The 16,071-nt window shown below is 43.9% G+C and overlaps 1 protein-coding gene across 1 annotated transcript in view; it reads left to right on the forward strand.

Annotated features, from left to right (window-relative positions):
- The window catches only part of ATP8B4 (ATPase phospholipid transporting 8B4 (putative)), a 3,619,152-nt gene that overhangs the window by 1,664,711 nt on the left and 1,938,370 nt on the right, over positions 1-16,071 (forward strand). The window contains exon 13 of the mRNA XM_086958264.1: positions 8,778-8,821. Within this exon, the coding sequence (XP_086814390.1) occupies positions 8,778-8,821 (44 nt within the window). The remainder of the gene's footprint in view (positions 1-8,777; positions 8,822-16,071) is intronic.

Raw genomic sequence — 16,071 nt, forward strand, 5'->3', positions numbered from 1 at the left:
GAAGCAGAATGCAGAGGATCAGAAAGCATGAGTCCAAAATTTCCTGCATTAAGGGTTGATGAATGAAAAGCATTACTCTATTCCTACACTACCTCTAAAGTGACGTCCCTACTTAAGCATCTTCAGGACGAAAGGATAAAAGGTCTTCCTAAGAGGCCTCACCACCACCAATGTGTTATGTAGCATGAAGCTGCCAAGACAGAACTTGCTGAAAGATGCTCTCTCTCTAAAGGAAAAGAAAAAATGGTCTCTCTGCCTAATTCTATCATCACATTATTGCATGTAACTTTCCCAGGATCCATTGCGGATCACACCATCAGCTCTGGGTATAATCCAAAGGCAACTTTTCATGGACAGCGGTGTTCTTCCATTGCAACATTTTGTCCTTGGTTCCCAGGCCTTCTCCTGTGTAAAGCACAACAACCTTCCCTATCGACTCAAGCTGGGCAATTGTAACTTCCTCTGTCCTTGCCTGACTAGTAAAAAAACATTATTCTAGCTAACAAGGGTGCTTTTTTCACCTGCAACACAAAACATGCGAAAGAACAAATACACAGCATATGAAATTCAAACTGGTAATTCTAAAGAGAGAGTTTCCAGGGAATTGCATTTCAGACCTACAAAGGTTCAGCTAACATAAGTAAGCATCATAGGAACTTTACAAAATTGCATAGAAAAGAAGACGCATTCAATTAATGCATTTACCTACACGTAAAACGGCATGATTAATAAACATTTATTAGTACATGAATAATTGTCTGTTTCACAACACAAATTCTTCACATTGATATTATCTGCTAGTTACATTTACCTTCAATGTTAATTCTCCATGTTACTTTTCAATGCCCTAAGCACATCACGATTAATTTTAATACAATTCTAAATTCTAACACTTCATGTTAATACAAATAAAGCTTTATATGCGGGTGCGCTCCGCACGTAAGAGTATAATACACCCCTACAAATAAAATGTTATTTCAGCCACATCAATAGCAAGAGTTTGGCACCTAAAAGCATCCAACAACAGGCACAGAGAAGAAACAGAAGAATTAGTGCTGGGAACAGGATGAAGGAGTTCTTGAGGACACCAGGATTGAAGAGCATGATGTTGAAACATTTGAAGTGTTGCAGTGCAATGAGTAACTGAAGTGTTACACCACAAATTATGATCTATCATCAAGGATTGGGAGACTTCATAAGAAAGGACTGATGAGCAGCTTTCTTGGGTTGGGACTCTTTAACTTCCTTCCCAGAAATTCCAGCCAAACAATTCTGGGGAGGAGAAGGCTAAGGAGCCTTGTGGCGTTGGTCACGCAGTCTGAGAAGAATTCCCCAGGGAGAAGATTGGAAAATAAATTACCTGGTGACTGCTGACAAACCAATGTGTGGGGACCACCAGTGTTACCTTGTGTGATCCTACGACCACCATGCTGATGGGAATCCCACTTGCCTGCCATGAGCTCACTAGACCATGGCAGTTGGGATGTGCATGGCAGCAGCTCTCTGGGTCACTAAAGTGGTATAACTTGCAGTGAACATTTTTTAGACAACTACTCACAGCTGTCTCAGCCCACATTAGTTATGGACCCAATGGGGGGGTGTACTGATGTGGTCAAGTTCAGGAGAGGAGTCCAACAAGGGACCCTCTATTTTCTTAACCCTCTACTTTAATGACCCAGAGCATTCGTTGGCAGTGGCGTCTACCACTACATGCGTATGACCTGGTTTTCATGTTGAGAATTTTGAGAACAGCTAATGGCTTGCAGACGTTCTTCAGTTTATTTACATGGTTCATGAATCCACTAGACCTAATGACAAATTCATCAAATTGTTTTGTTACGTTATATGGACCTAAGAGCACGAAATTGAGAACATTTACAATTCATGGAGTCAAAGTGACAACTTTGACCTATTTTGGGGATCTGTTTGACTCGGGCTATAATTGCCATCACCTTCCAATAGATCGTAAAATTGCAATATGCGAGATGTACTGCCGCTGTTTTCATCTTTGCTATGAAGTTCGTTCCAAAGCACTAAAATAAATGCTCACTATATATATAAAAAAATGCATTTCAGTGTCAGGTTATTATGCGTTGGTATGCGGGTGGGGTCAATCATTTGTTTTGCTTTCAAAGGACTGAAAATGCATTTTTGTATAGGTTATTGGCAGGTCCTGCTAGCTGTGTGATGCACATATAGCCCTCTGAGTTTGGCTTTATTTCCAAGGGGGGCTATATTAAGATTCGCCCAGTGTTGCTCTAGAGTTCATCTACAGAGATTATAAAATCTATGTTTTGAAGTATGAAATTGTGCAAGTGACCTGGTGGAGATGTCAACGATCTCGGTCAGTGATTTCCATTTACACAGTGCGCATCAGAGATTTTACCTTACCAGATTCTGACTTATACCAGTCACTATCCAATTTGGCACACAAAATGTTTATTTTGGGGCGGTAGAACTCTTTTCGCCAATGCGACTCGTGTTCTATTCAAATAACTCCATATTTGTCTTTGTGTGTTAATTATATGAAAGGCACAGGAAAATATTCTTGGTCTCTTTACTCAGAATGTTAAGCACCAGACACTGTAGGTCGGCTCTTGTTTTTTTATCTTCAACTGCTTTCTTTTGAACTTGTTTGATTTTTACATGATATGTGTATTCGTTTTGGTGTATTTATATTATGTTCTGTTTGTAACTGTTTTTTATGTATAACTTATTTTGTGTAACTGGTATTTGATTTTTTGCATGAAGATGTATTTTTATTTAATATCTTTCTGCCGATGATTCGAATTAGGAATTACTGCTTGTGGAGGTCTTGAGAATTGTTCACCATATTTATGTAGAATATGCAACGGCTGTCGCCTACCAAACTCCGTCAGTGTCCTTTCCCTGTAAGGACTGATTTTAATATTTGTTAATTTTCATTTATTGTAAATGTACCTGGTGAGCTCCTATTTCCGTACATGCATACCTGTGCATGGCCATCTTAAAGGAGATGGAAACCTGCCCACCAGATACTTACTAGCAATGAATGCCATAACTTGCTGATCATTGTTGAACTCATGTAAAATTATATTTGCCCTGTGAAATAATATTATGCACACCCAAAAGTCAATGACTGTCGATAGAAACTTTGTCAAAGTTGGTTACCTGCTCGACGGTAAACTTAAGATGTATCCCCTCCAGATGTTCAATGCATTTGAGCAAAACTGTCATTTTCCAATAGATATTTCCACAGCTTTCTGAAAGCGGATTCATCTAAAAGACACTGTCAGACACATTTGACCAGCACTATAATGACTGGAAAGTACATGCAGCGATTAAAAAAATATAATGCCATCTTCAAATTTGGGGGGAAAAATGGAGCCAAACGGTGCATTTTTTGATGTGCCAGCAAGGTTTTCAAAAAACGTTGCCTAAAAAGCTGTAGAACTTGTATGAGGTTCTGATTGGGTCTAATGAAATATTGCAATGACCACTGTACTTTGTTTGGAGTTTAGCCTTGTAGCTTGCTCCTTAGAGATTACCAATCCTACGGTCATAAATGGGCATCTATAACCTTGTGGGAGTATCGAATGGTACATTTACCGGGGTTTATATGTGGAACCCTGTTAGTAAACAAGAAATCTCAATGGGAATCATGAATTCTTATCTGATTCACCTGCTTATTTCCCATTTCTTCCTGGTATTTAAAAAGGAAGGAGTGCAAGAACTGCTTGCACTGTTTCCAAAGGCACTCCGTGCGGAGATTGGACTCCTGAATTATGAATTCATCGCAAAATTTCATACCATTCAAGCAAGTGTAGTCGATGGTAGTCTTTTTGGAAAGTTCATTTAATTGGTAGGTTACATATTATATCTTCATAGTAACTCTAATGTAAAGCAATGCGTCAAATGTATTATTTAATAACATCCATTGATCAATGCATCATCCCTATGCATTTCGGGCGGGGCCCTTCGTCAGGGGATAGCAAAAGATCTGCAAGTAAATAAATTGGTATCAGGAAGGGGAGCTCGCAACCACGAGATGAATGTTGCGTTCAAAAAAAATGAAATAATACCACACATGCATTAATCAGCACTGGAGGGAAATGGAAGGGGTGAAAGAAAAGAGTAGATGCTCCATATCCATGTTAAAAAAAGTGAAGCAAAAACACCCATAACGTGCCTACTAAACTTAAAGGCGACCTCAAATGAGCAGGAAAAACAACCGTGTCGATGGTGGAAACGGTAAAACCAAACTTCCCATTGTGTGCAAGCTGGAATTTAAATCGACAGAAAAACGGATCCATCAGACGTGTGTTGTATACCAGAGCGGCGTGCACTATGGAAAGAGCAACCATAAACGTGACGGTCGAGCGAATGTGGGCTTACCAGTAGTTCAGTGCAGCAACACGCGAAGCGCCGGGTTGCCGAGGGTTAGTAATCGAACTAGTGAAAGCGGAAGTAAATAGACGGCCGTGACACTAAAAATAAACAACCGACTTCCGTGAATGTTAGTGAACGTGATGGACATGCTATTAAATCCTCTATGTTGGGCAGAATCTCATGTTGGCCGTGGCCTAATGTTGTACCACATTAACAAAGTATATAGTCGATGAATAAACGTAATAAGCATTTACAAATGTAAACAAACCATCGGAATCAACGGTGGCGGCCATCTTAGAATGGTCGATCGTAATGTACAATCACTGTGGGTAATACCACACACATAAACAAGAATCAGTGTTGAATGTCAAAAGAAATAAGCAGGCTTGAAAAAAATCATAATAGTCGAGGAATGAGAAGTGAGCGAAAAAATAAACTCAACAACCAAAAGTTTGGGAAAAAAATTAACCAAATGACCAGGTGAGGGCCTGGAGTGTGAGAAGGAGGGGTAGGAACTGGGTAACAGAGTGAAAACATAGTAACAGAGTCAGCAGTGGAGGTGTAAAACATGGAGTGGGAAAGGGTTAGATATTGAACAGAGAAGTGACAGAAAAGCGGGATATTGACATGTAAGTTCAGGAAAAAGAGAAACGAATATGTGTACATTGAGACAACAATTGATTATAAGAAACAACTATATTCTAGTCTGTCGTTGAGACCCTTAGGCTGGCAAGCATCGAGTCTCTTGATCCACGCTGTTTCCCTTTGGAGGAGTAATTTCTTGTTGTCAACGCCTGTTCTCAGTGGGACAACCTCCAATACAAGGAACCTCAGTTGTTGTCTCATTGTTGTCTCAATGTACACATATTCGTTTCTCTTTTTCCTGAACTTACATGTCAATATCCCGCTTTTCTGTTGGTTGTTGAGTTTATTTTTTCGCTCACTTCTCATTCCTCGACTATTATGATTTTTTTCAAGCCTGCTTATTTCTTTTGACATTCAACACTGATTCTTGTTTATGTGTGTGGTATTACCCACAGTGATTGTACATTACGATCGACCATTCTAAGATGGCCGCCACCGTTGATTCCGATGGTTTTTTTACATTTGTAAATGCTTATTACGTTTATTCATCGACTATATACTTTGTTAATGTGGTACAACATTAGGCCACGGCCAACATGAGATTCTGCCCAACATAGAGGATTTAATAGCATGTCCATCACGTTCACTAACATTCACGGAAGTCCGTTGTTTATTTTTAGTTTCACGGCCGTCTATTTACTTCCGCTTTCACTAGTTCGATTACTAACCCTCGGCAACCCGGCGCTTTGCGTGTTGCTGCACTGAACTACTGGTAAGCCCACATTCGCTCGACCGTCACGTTTATGGTTGCTCTTTCCATAGTGCACGCCGCTCTGGTATACAACACACGTCTGATGGTTCCGTTTTTCTGTCGATTTAAATTCCAGCTTGCACACAATGGGAAGTTTGGTTTTACCGTTTCCACCATCGACACAGTTGTTTTTCCTGCTCATTTGAGGTCGCCTTTAAGTTTAGTAGGCACGTTATGGGTGTTTTTGCTTCACTTTTTTTAACATGGATATGGTAGCATCTACTCTTTTCTTTCACCCCTTCCATTTCTCTCCAGTGCTGATTAATGCATGTGTGGTATTATTTCATTTTTTTTTAACGCAACATTCATCTCGTGGTTGCGAGCTCCCCTTCCTGATACCAATTTATTTACTTGCAGATCTTTTGCTATCCCCTGACGAAGGGCCCCGCCCGAAATGCATAGGGATGATGCATTGATCAATGGATGTTATTAAATAATACATTTGACGCATTGCTTTACATTAGAGTTACTATGAAGATATAATATGTAACCTACCAATTAAATGAACTTTCCAAAAAGACTACCATCGACTACACTTGCTTGAATGGTATGAAATTTTGCGATGAATTCATAATTCAGGAGTCCAATCTCCGCACGGAGTGCCTTTGGAAACAGTGCAAGCAGTTCTTGCACTCCGTCCTTTTTTCAGTTCAAGCAACAGTCCTTACCGGCCGGAAGGGACTATTTCCTGGCACCCGAAAAGACCAACAATTTAGTATACATTATTCACATTGATGAACATCCCCTACCACGAGTGCCGCCATCTCCATATTACCTTTGATTCCTGGTATTTAACTCAGAGCTTTTGGCTGCTTTTTAAGTTTAAAACGTATCTTATCCATAATGTTTCTGGAAATGTCATCATCCCCATGGTGCTGATAACTCCATTACTGACTTCACTGTAGTTTCCAGAGATCCTGTAATGAGGCCCTCTATGTCTGTAAAAGAATGGTGTGCAAGATTCAAAACAGTGGGTGCAGAGAGGCACCTAAATGTGCGGCCGAAGGAATGCTTGTATCTTACAATACGACCCTTTGGAACATACATCGATCGAAACTGGATATGACGTTTATGACAATCATTGTGCCACTTAAAACCCATGTGACAGAAAATAAAAGACCATGAAAATTGATACTGTTATATGCCACTCTGCATGAATATCTCCTTGTTGCCTCAGTATTGAGATTTCCCGTTGTTCCATCCTGTGTGGTATTTTTGAGTAACACGTCTTCAGGGTTTCACTGGACTTCTTCTGATCCTGTGACTAATCAATCTTTATTTCCTACTATGCGAAATAGATAATGATGTTGGCAAACACATGCCTCCTTTGTAAAGCAGATTTGGGCGAGACAGGTGGCCGACATGTACCACATCTTAGGCCAAGTATTGTGCATGGTTTCAATACATAGAAGTTATTATTTTATGGATATGATGTGTGAACACTCCATTTACTTCCTACGAAGACACCCTTGCATTTTCTTGGAAGTGGGACCCAGGCTGAAGATCCTGAGCCTCTATTATTTGTTTACATTGGAACAGGGATACGTACAGAAGTTATTGCATAGCTAGGTCTTATCTATCCCATGCCTGGAGAACTAGTAGCTGGAAGCCTTTTGTGTGCTTGTATCTCAAACACAAGCTCAGCTACCTCAGCCTTGGAGTAACTTTAGGCGTTAAATATATATGTCCTACTTCTTAAATACTATGCACTCTGACCTATGGGCAGTTAGGGCCTACCTCAGAGCTGATTTATTAGTATGACAAAAAAGTTTAGGCCTGGCAAAAGGTTTAATTTGCAAGGTTGAAATGGCAGTTTTTCCAAGGGCACTCCGAGATTTCACAGTGCCGTAAAGCCTCACCCACAACAGTGTCCATTTTACCAGTGGTTAGCAACAAGCATACCATATTCAATTTGTAAGTAAGCAGACCAATGGTTGCATACACTGCTCTGTACTACAAGTTCTACAATTGTATTTCTTAGATCCTTTTACATGTCTTCACCAGTCATCATTTGTAATGTCAGCTATCAAAATAATATGAATATTTACGGTAAAATCATCCGCTGTCAGTCAAGGTACTGTGCTGTAAAGTCATTAAGCTAGTTAATGACTATTTAGCATTTATAGTTCTTTAATTTGCAGTGTCACAATTTATTCTGCAATATCCGTGATATGCTCGGATACTTGTGTATCATCCTTTGCTTTATATGTATTCATCCGATGTCAATTATCACGTATTTGTGACTATGATTCAAAAAATGCAACCAAGTTTGTTTTAAAAAAAAAGAAAATTAATATGGGGATATTTCTATCATTTGATCTTTATGGGGAATTTGTAGAAGATAGTCGTAGTGAATTTACAAAATGGGACCAACATACACGCAAAAAAATGCCCAAATAAATAAAACTCAGTTTGGATGTAATCCTTTACGTATTCAACTATTTTTGCTTTATAGTTGCAACCCATCCAGACTGCAAAAGCCTTCTCGGAAATCATGTATCCTAGACATAAAGCTTAAGAGTGGATGAATGTTTTTTAAAACATCCCACTAGTTTCTCTGAGGGCAATACGTACTGTACTGGAAATCAAACATTGAGTCCAACCTTACAATTATTTGGAGACCGAGTTGGTAACAAAATCCATTTGAATCGATGTTTTTTCTGCAAATGTCAGTTTAACATTGCTTAGTGTTTTAGGTAAAGTGTTACTGAATCACACAAAGATCTTGCTCCAGCAGGCCTCCAGACCCCTTATCCTTAAAATGTATTGCTGGATATCAAACAACGAAAAGATAAAACAAATGCTTTTGATCTTAAGCTTGAACTTCAAAAATCCATAGGTCAAGGATAAGTATGAAATGGAGAATCACACTTAGAACTGCAAATTAATGATTACAGAACTTCTTTACATTGCACAGCGAAAATGAGCAATTTGATAAGTTAAGCAAGCGAATACGTGTGTTCAAAATATGTACGTTGTTTATTTCACGTTGAATCTTCTTTCTATCTTTTAGGTGATGTATATGACCAGTTTGGGAACAAGATGGAGATCTCTGAGGTACAGTACATTCGTTCCTAAGAACAGATAAAAACAATTACACTTTCAAGAAATACATTCATATCAGTGGAAGATCGGTATGTTTTTTCACGTTTTGTCATTAGACCTGCACTCTTTATTTCTGATGAGTAAAAACCTGTAGTACATTTGTGAATCCGATTCCCAACAGTGACATAAAGAACTAGTAAAGTCTACTATTGGCAGCAGGGGTGTAACCCAAGTCACTCGGCATTGGGGAGGAGCGATAGAATCCAACCCCTCAGGAGCCCCAGGCCTTCGGGCGGCCTCCTTCAGCCCAAGGCCAATGATATCTTTGAGATATGGGACACTCAGGAGACACTCTTTACTTTCCGGCACGGGCACATCCTTTAGCATTGTGCATTATAAATAGGCGTTCGAAAGAGGAAGCCATTTGGCTATGGGAAAGGTCTCGAACTCCTTTCCACCCCCTTCTGTAGCAACTCTTTAGGTTCTAATCAGGAACAGTCAATCACTGGTTTTCTGGATACTGATTTGAAATAGTGTTTTTTACAGGTGCTTGCTTGTAAGGATGTATTGATGAGTTCGTATCCCAATCATTAATCGAGGAGTATGATTACTCATTTTTTTACAATCCTTTTAGTTGAGTTTATCAACAGTAATAACGCAGGCAGCAATCTTGTTCATACATTATAGTTAGACAAATCAGTGGACAATATTATTGCACTTGACTTTCATGGCACTTCGATAATAGGTAACTCCTGGGTTCAGATCTTGATAATAGCTCCACTATAGTCCCCAGATTTTTTGGTTCTTCTGCACCATGTAGCTTTATAGTCAAATCAATTCGCTTTTGCACTGCAATCCATGCCACAAGCCCATTCAGCAGTAGAGGGAGCCATATCCAATGTTCAGTTTTGAGCAATGTCCTTTTTAGCAATCAGCATCCCCACGTCCACCAATAATCTTGTGCCTTGTTGCCCACCCCGTTCTTCCATCAATCTGAGCAGACTGTAGTGAATTTGAAGGGCATTTTTAAGCAGAATGGCACAAAGTTGCAGGCACAGCTAGCACTCTAGGGGGCCAATGTACCTTCATTCCAGTCAGCCTCTTTCAGTGGACCTATATCTTGCTTCTTGTGTGTGTGCAGTTCAAATGACGGGTTTGGAGTGTGTGTTACTAGAGATGTATAGACACGTGAAATTCCTTATGTACAAGATGGGACACGGTATTTGTCGTCTCTAGGTGATTATATTCGGGTAGATCTTCTAAGTCAAGTGTGTGCCACAAGCTCGTCAGAGCTGGAAGTAACTATACAATTGTGATTTGTGTAAAGAGAAATCTACTACCAACTGTTGAAAGGACTTGCTATGACTGCTATACAAAAGGTCTCCTAATTTAAAATACCAATAAGATCCCCTATGGTATGTTATAATATTTAAATTTGTAACCAGTGCTTTAAATGGGCCAGTACTCTCCGGTACGGAGTACTGGCATCTTTTTATTTTGAGAGGGAGAGTACCGGCACTTCTATAGAGTAACATAATTCTTTTAATTGGAGAGTACCAGCACTTCTTAGAAACAAGCAGGTACTCTTGTACAGAGTATCTGTACTTATATTTTTCCATTGCAAGCACTGTTTTAACGATCACAAATAACCCTAGAAGGGGTATCTTGGCACAGCCCTGCATCCCAAACAGAGTCTCAGCTCTCTGGGCTGCATACAGCTCTGTTTAAAAAAATCCTACATTTGAAATGATCTTTGCAATGATGTAAGTAGAGCAGAAGCCTATTCCAGGACAGAAGGACCAAATAGGAAAAAGACCTGCCTCCTGAACAAGAATTTCTTATTTGAGGTACCATAAGGAGGGCTTTATCACTGGATCACAAAGTTCCGTTTGGCAGATAGGGGCAAAGCTTGTCAGACAGATAGCTTGGACCTTTGTCATTAAAGGATTTATGTGTCAGATAGCAAATGTGAAAAATGATTCTTTATGAAATGGTAGCTGTTAGAATTCGGGGTCTCTAGTTGGCACAGGTAGGTACTTGTGACAAATAGGGACCCTGGCCTCAGTCAGGGTAGGAGGGATACACTCTTTAGATAACCCCTGCTCAGCCCCTTGGTAGCTTGGCACGAGCAGACAGGCTTATCAAAGGCAATGTGTAAAGTATTTGTACCAACACTCACAGTAACACAGTGAAAACACCACACCATTTTAGAAAAATAGAAATATTTAATCTTAACTAAACAAGACCAAAACGACTAAAATCCGACATAAACAGTTCAAGAATATGGTTTCAAAAGAGTTCTTAAGGTTCCATTAAAAGAATCCACAGTTGCGTCACGTTTTAGCCAACAGTACATTTAGATGCAACAAAAGTTTCAAGTGAAAGCTGCATCATTGAAAAACAAGCGATGAGTCACTCCTGAGACCCTGGGGAGGCGATGCGACAACCCCGTTGGATGCAACAGGCGTGTTTCAGTGACTCCAGTCTGTATGGGGAGGGATGCAATACATTGTGTGGATTCCAGTGCGCAGGTTTCGTAGGAAGCGTCTCGCAAAGGTACGATGCAACGATCTTCGGGACAGCGACGATCTCAGGTGCGGTGACGATGCGCAGCACCGATCTTCTCCTCTCGCGGCCCCTCGATGCGATGGCTCTGCGACGACTCTCGCAGCGACGTGATGTGGTCCACAAGCAAGCGGTGCGATGATCTCACCCAGTGACAACAGGCTCTGCGACGATACTCGCAGCGATGGTACTTTTCCCTCACCGGAGCGATGCGTTCCGCAAGCAAAGGATGCGTTGGTTCTTGCAGCGGCCACAGGCGCTGCGACGATCTCGATCTTCGCGGCAGCGGGAATTTCTTCGCACTGACGGGGATGCGCTTCTCAAGCAAGCGATGCATGAAACTTGGTAGAAAGACTCAGTTTCTTCTTGTCCAGCTTCCCAAACAACAGGTACAACTTCCAGAAGCACCACAACTGGCCCAAGCACTCTAGGAAGGACAGGACTCTCCCAGTAGAGTTCAGGGGGGAAGCTGGGGGTGAAGTTCTTTTGTTCCTGGGACTTCTTAACAGGGAGCCAGCTCAACTCAGGCCCTTGGAGATCTTTTCAAGCAAGGGGACACAGCACAAAGCAAAGTCCTTTCCCTCTCCTTGGCAGCAAAGCAACTGCAGGTCAGTCCACAAACACACAGCAGGACAATCCTTCCTCTCCAGTCTTCCAGCTTTCTCCTTGGCAGAGGTTCCTTCTTGATTCCAGGATGATCTAATTTTCTGTAGTCTGGGGTCCTATACTTATACCCCTAAAAGTCTTTGTTCCCTTTGTGCAGGAGGGCTCTGAGCCAGGTTTGAACCAGTTCTGGGTGTTCCTTGAGCACTTTGTTTTCCTGGCCTCTCCTTTCCTTTCAGAGAGAGGGGCAGGGTCATCAGCCCCCCAGCAGGAGGTGGAGCCAGCATTGTGGAAGGCAGGCACAGCCCTATTCAGGCCCATTGCTACCCCCTCCCACAACTGTAGATGCAGATGGAGCTATTCAGCCCAGGGATGGCCCACTCAGCCTCTGGGAGCCAGCCAGCCCCTGCCACTCACAAACCAGACAGTTAATTCACAAACAGGCCAAGGTACACAGAAAAATCAGACAAGAGAACAGCAACTTTCTAAAAGTGCTGTTCTCAAACACAGGATTCAAAAAACCACCTTTCCTAAAATATGTGTTATTAAATTATGAGTTCAGGGATACTAGACTTTTATGTCCTATTTTGCTCCTATGGGAAGATATGAAGGTAACCACTGTACACAGCATTCCCCATGATAGCCTATGAGCAAGATAGCCTTACAATAGTGAAAAACGAAAATGGCTGTAATTCGCTACCAGAGCATGTCACCTGCACTAGTACATGCTCTTCCTTTCACATACACTGCACCCTGCCCAGGGGGGTCCCTTGGGCCTTCCATAGGGATGTCCAATGTGTACAGAAAGGGAAGGGTTAGGCCTGCTCAGTGGGGACACTGGCCAGGCTGACATGGCAGTCCACAGACTGCATACAGGCGGTGGCAGACCTGAGACACAATTTTAGGGCTACTCATGTGGGTGGCACAATCAGTGCTGCTGGCCCACTAGTAGCATTTGAATCACCAGCCCTGGCACACTTAGTGCACTTTACTAGGGATTTCTTGGTAATAAAAATATGCCAATCATGGATGACCAATTACACTTAAAATTTACTCAGGGAGCATTTGCACTTTGACACTGATCAGCAGTGGCAAAGTGCCCCAAGCATCTAAACCAGCAAAAACGAAATCCAGCACAGCATCAAAAATACAGGAGGTAGAGGCAAACAGACATGGGTAACCACGCCAAAGATGCAAAGTCTAACAGTAGCCAATCAAGAGAATGCACAAGGGGCGAGGAAGGCTTCTGGGTGGAAGGTTAGTTATGAGATGAGTGCAGTGTTCTGGACAACTTGTAGTTTGTCGTTCTGGACTACTTGTAGTTTATATCGTTGTTTCATTGATGGAAACCAATAAGATACTGCAATAATCTAGACAGCTGATGACTAGTTCCTGAATCAACGACTAATTCCTGAATCAAAGTCTTCCTCATTGAATGAGGGAGAAACAAAAAGTCCTCCCTAAGAGGCGCAGCATGTGAAAGTTGGTTCCTGCCATTCTCCCAACCTGCTGTTTCATAGTGAGTGCCTCGTCTAGACGAACCCCCCCCCACATTTTTACCACTAACGTAGGAGTAGGTGCCATCCCCAGTTCCGAGGGCCACCAATCAGTAGTCCAGGGTTCTTGGGCCTTGCCAAATATTATGATTTCAGTTTTATTGGTGTTTAACTGCTAGAGATTCAGGTTGCAATAGCTGTTATAGCGGCAAAGAAGCTTCCTTTATCACTGCTCAAGTCTTTACCAAGAGTAACATTTAGCTAAGTATCGTCTGCGTACGACAAAGTTTCAAAACCATACGTTCTAGCAATTTTCACGGGGGCTATATATATATATATATATATATCTCTCAAACAATGTAGCGCTGGGGGGGCGCTAGAGGGCGCACTGCAGCATGGCCGCACTGCCGTGAGGCTCCTGCAGCCCGGAGCCTTCATCCGGTCATTTCTCCTTCTAACCATCGCCATTCGCCACTCTGACCCTGGTTTATCCACTGGTAGGCGGTGGACTGCACTCGGTCCAATTCCCGAGCTGATCGGAGGTTCCTGGCCGGAGTTGGAGGGTCTGGTAGATTCACCGCTGGGTGCCCTGGAAGTCAGGCGCTCTGCGGCCCGGCGTCTCGGTCCACTTTAGTCCGCTGCCTCACACGAGGGGTGGAGGCCTGATCCCCTCCCCCCTCAGGGACTCTCTGAGACTACCCGCCTGGACGTGGCTGGCGGCGGTATATGCGGCTCGTGTCCGGTGGCGAAGGGTGTGCAGCGTCATCGTGGGTGTCACCCCGGACTGCAGTGGAGGAGCTGCGGTGGGGGCGCCGATCCACCCCTGGCTTTGGGAAGCGGCCATCACACGGAAGGGAGTGGCGGGGCATGCCTGCCTGCTCGTGCCGCCGTCTGTGGTGATTTCCTGGACGCCTGGACTATACGAGGTACGAACGGAGGTGGACTGTAGCTGATGATACAGCTTAAAGTAGTACTGGATGGTCGCTCTACTAGGGGGCCGTCTTTTCTCCCTTTTGGCGCCATTATCGACACAGCAGTTGCTGCATAGCGGAGCTTGCCTTGCTGGATATAACGGCGGAGTGCTATACTGGCTATGCTATTGCCAGCCCCTTCTGACTGCACTGACTACTGGTGCCCCCTGCTGTGTTTTCGTGTGTCACACTGTCTTGGATTGGGCTGCTCTGCTCCTTGGGGTACGGCGTAACTGCTGATGCATACGCATTGTCCCTGTTGCACTCTGTAAGTGGCGCTGCCTTCACTGATCTGTGTTGTGCTGTGGTGGGCCACTGCTGTGTCCGCTCAGACTCCCTTCGCCTGCTGTCGATGTAACTGCCCCCTGCTTCCTCGGAGGCAGCAGCGTGCTGTGACTGTTGGAGGGTGCTGGCGATACTGCGTGGATGCAGGACTACTGCGCCCCAATCTTGGATCTTGCTGTGCTGCGTGTCCTATTGGGCGCATGACATTGGTTGGTGTCCGTGGACTTGTACCCGGGGACCCCCTCGCATCTCCTTACTGTGGGAACTGCTGCGGGCTGTGTGTGTTTGATCATGGGGGAGCCGGACAATAAGCAGCCTAAGTTGTCATTTGACTCTGCGACTTCTAGGAGGGGCGCTCGCTTGGTGCAAGAAGCCGGGAGTTCGCGTTCCCCCCCCCCCGCCTGTCGCTGATGCTAGTCCGCAGTCCACTGCCCCGGATTTCCAGCAGATGATGCAAGAGATGCGGCAAGGTTTCGCTACCATTGTGGACAAAGTGGACAAACTATCCTCGCGCATGGACGCTGTGGTGCAAAAACTTGATGTCCATGAGGAGCGCCTGAGCACGGCGGAGCAACGCATCTCGGATCACGACGACACTACGGCCACTCATACCACTCAGCTGGCGAGGATGGACAATATCCTGAGGCTAATAGCCGCTAAGAATGAGGAGTTGGAGGCGAGGAGTCGGCGCAACAACATACGCGTTGTAGGCGTGCCGGAGATAAATGTGGGGAAAATGGAGACGTATGTGGAAAGACTGCTGGTTGGTGCGATTGGAGCGGAAGCGTTTTCCACGCAGTTTATTGTGGAGCGGGCACACAGATCCCTTGGGCCTCGTCCGGCCACGGGCGCGGCGCCGCGCCCTATCATTGCGCGCCTCTTGAACTATCGGGATCGAGATGCGGCTCTTCGTGCGGCTCGCACTACCCGCTCGCTCTCCTTTGAGGGGGTCAATTTCACCATATATCCGGACTTCACCCCGATGGTGCAGGAGCAACGACGCAAATTCCTGGCGGTCAAGAAAAAGCTTAGGGACCTGCAGGTGGACTACGCCTTGCTATACCCTGCGAAGCTGAGGGTGACTCATCAGGCGAAGCAGACTTTCTTCACAAATCCACAGCAGGGGGAAGACTTTGTGAAGCGTCTCAAGAGGGAGCATGCTGCTGCTGGCCGGCAAGACGAGGCGGGACAGGACGGCCACCGCTCGGCGGGAGAGGAGGAGGACGCCTGACCAGGTTTCTAGCGGCCTATGGGCTGGGCTACACACTTTGCTCTGCCACTTCTATGGCTTACCTTGGAATCTAGGGCTTCGCAGACATGACTGTTGGGAGCGGATGTGTGG

The sequence above is a fragment of the Lissotriton vulgaris genome, chromosome 2_1, assembly GCF_964263255.1.
Source record: "Lissotriton vulgaris chromosome 2_1, aLisVul1.2, whole genome shotgun sequence".
NCBI lineage: Eukaryota > Metazoa > Chordata > Amphibia > Caudata > Salamandridae > Lissotriton > Lissotriton vulgaris.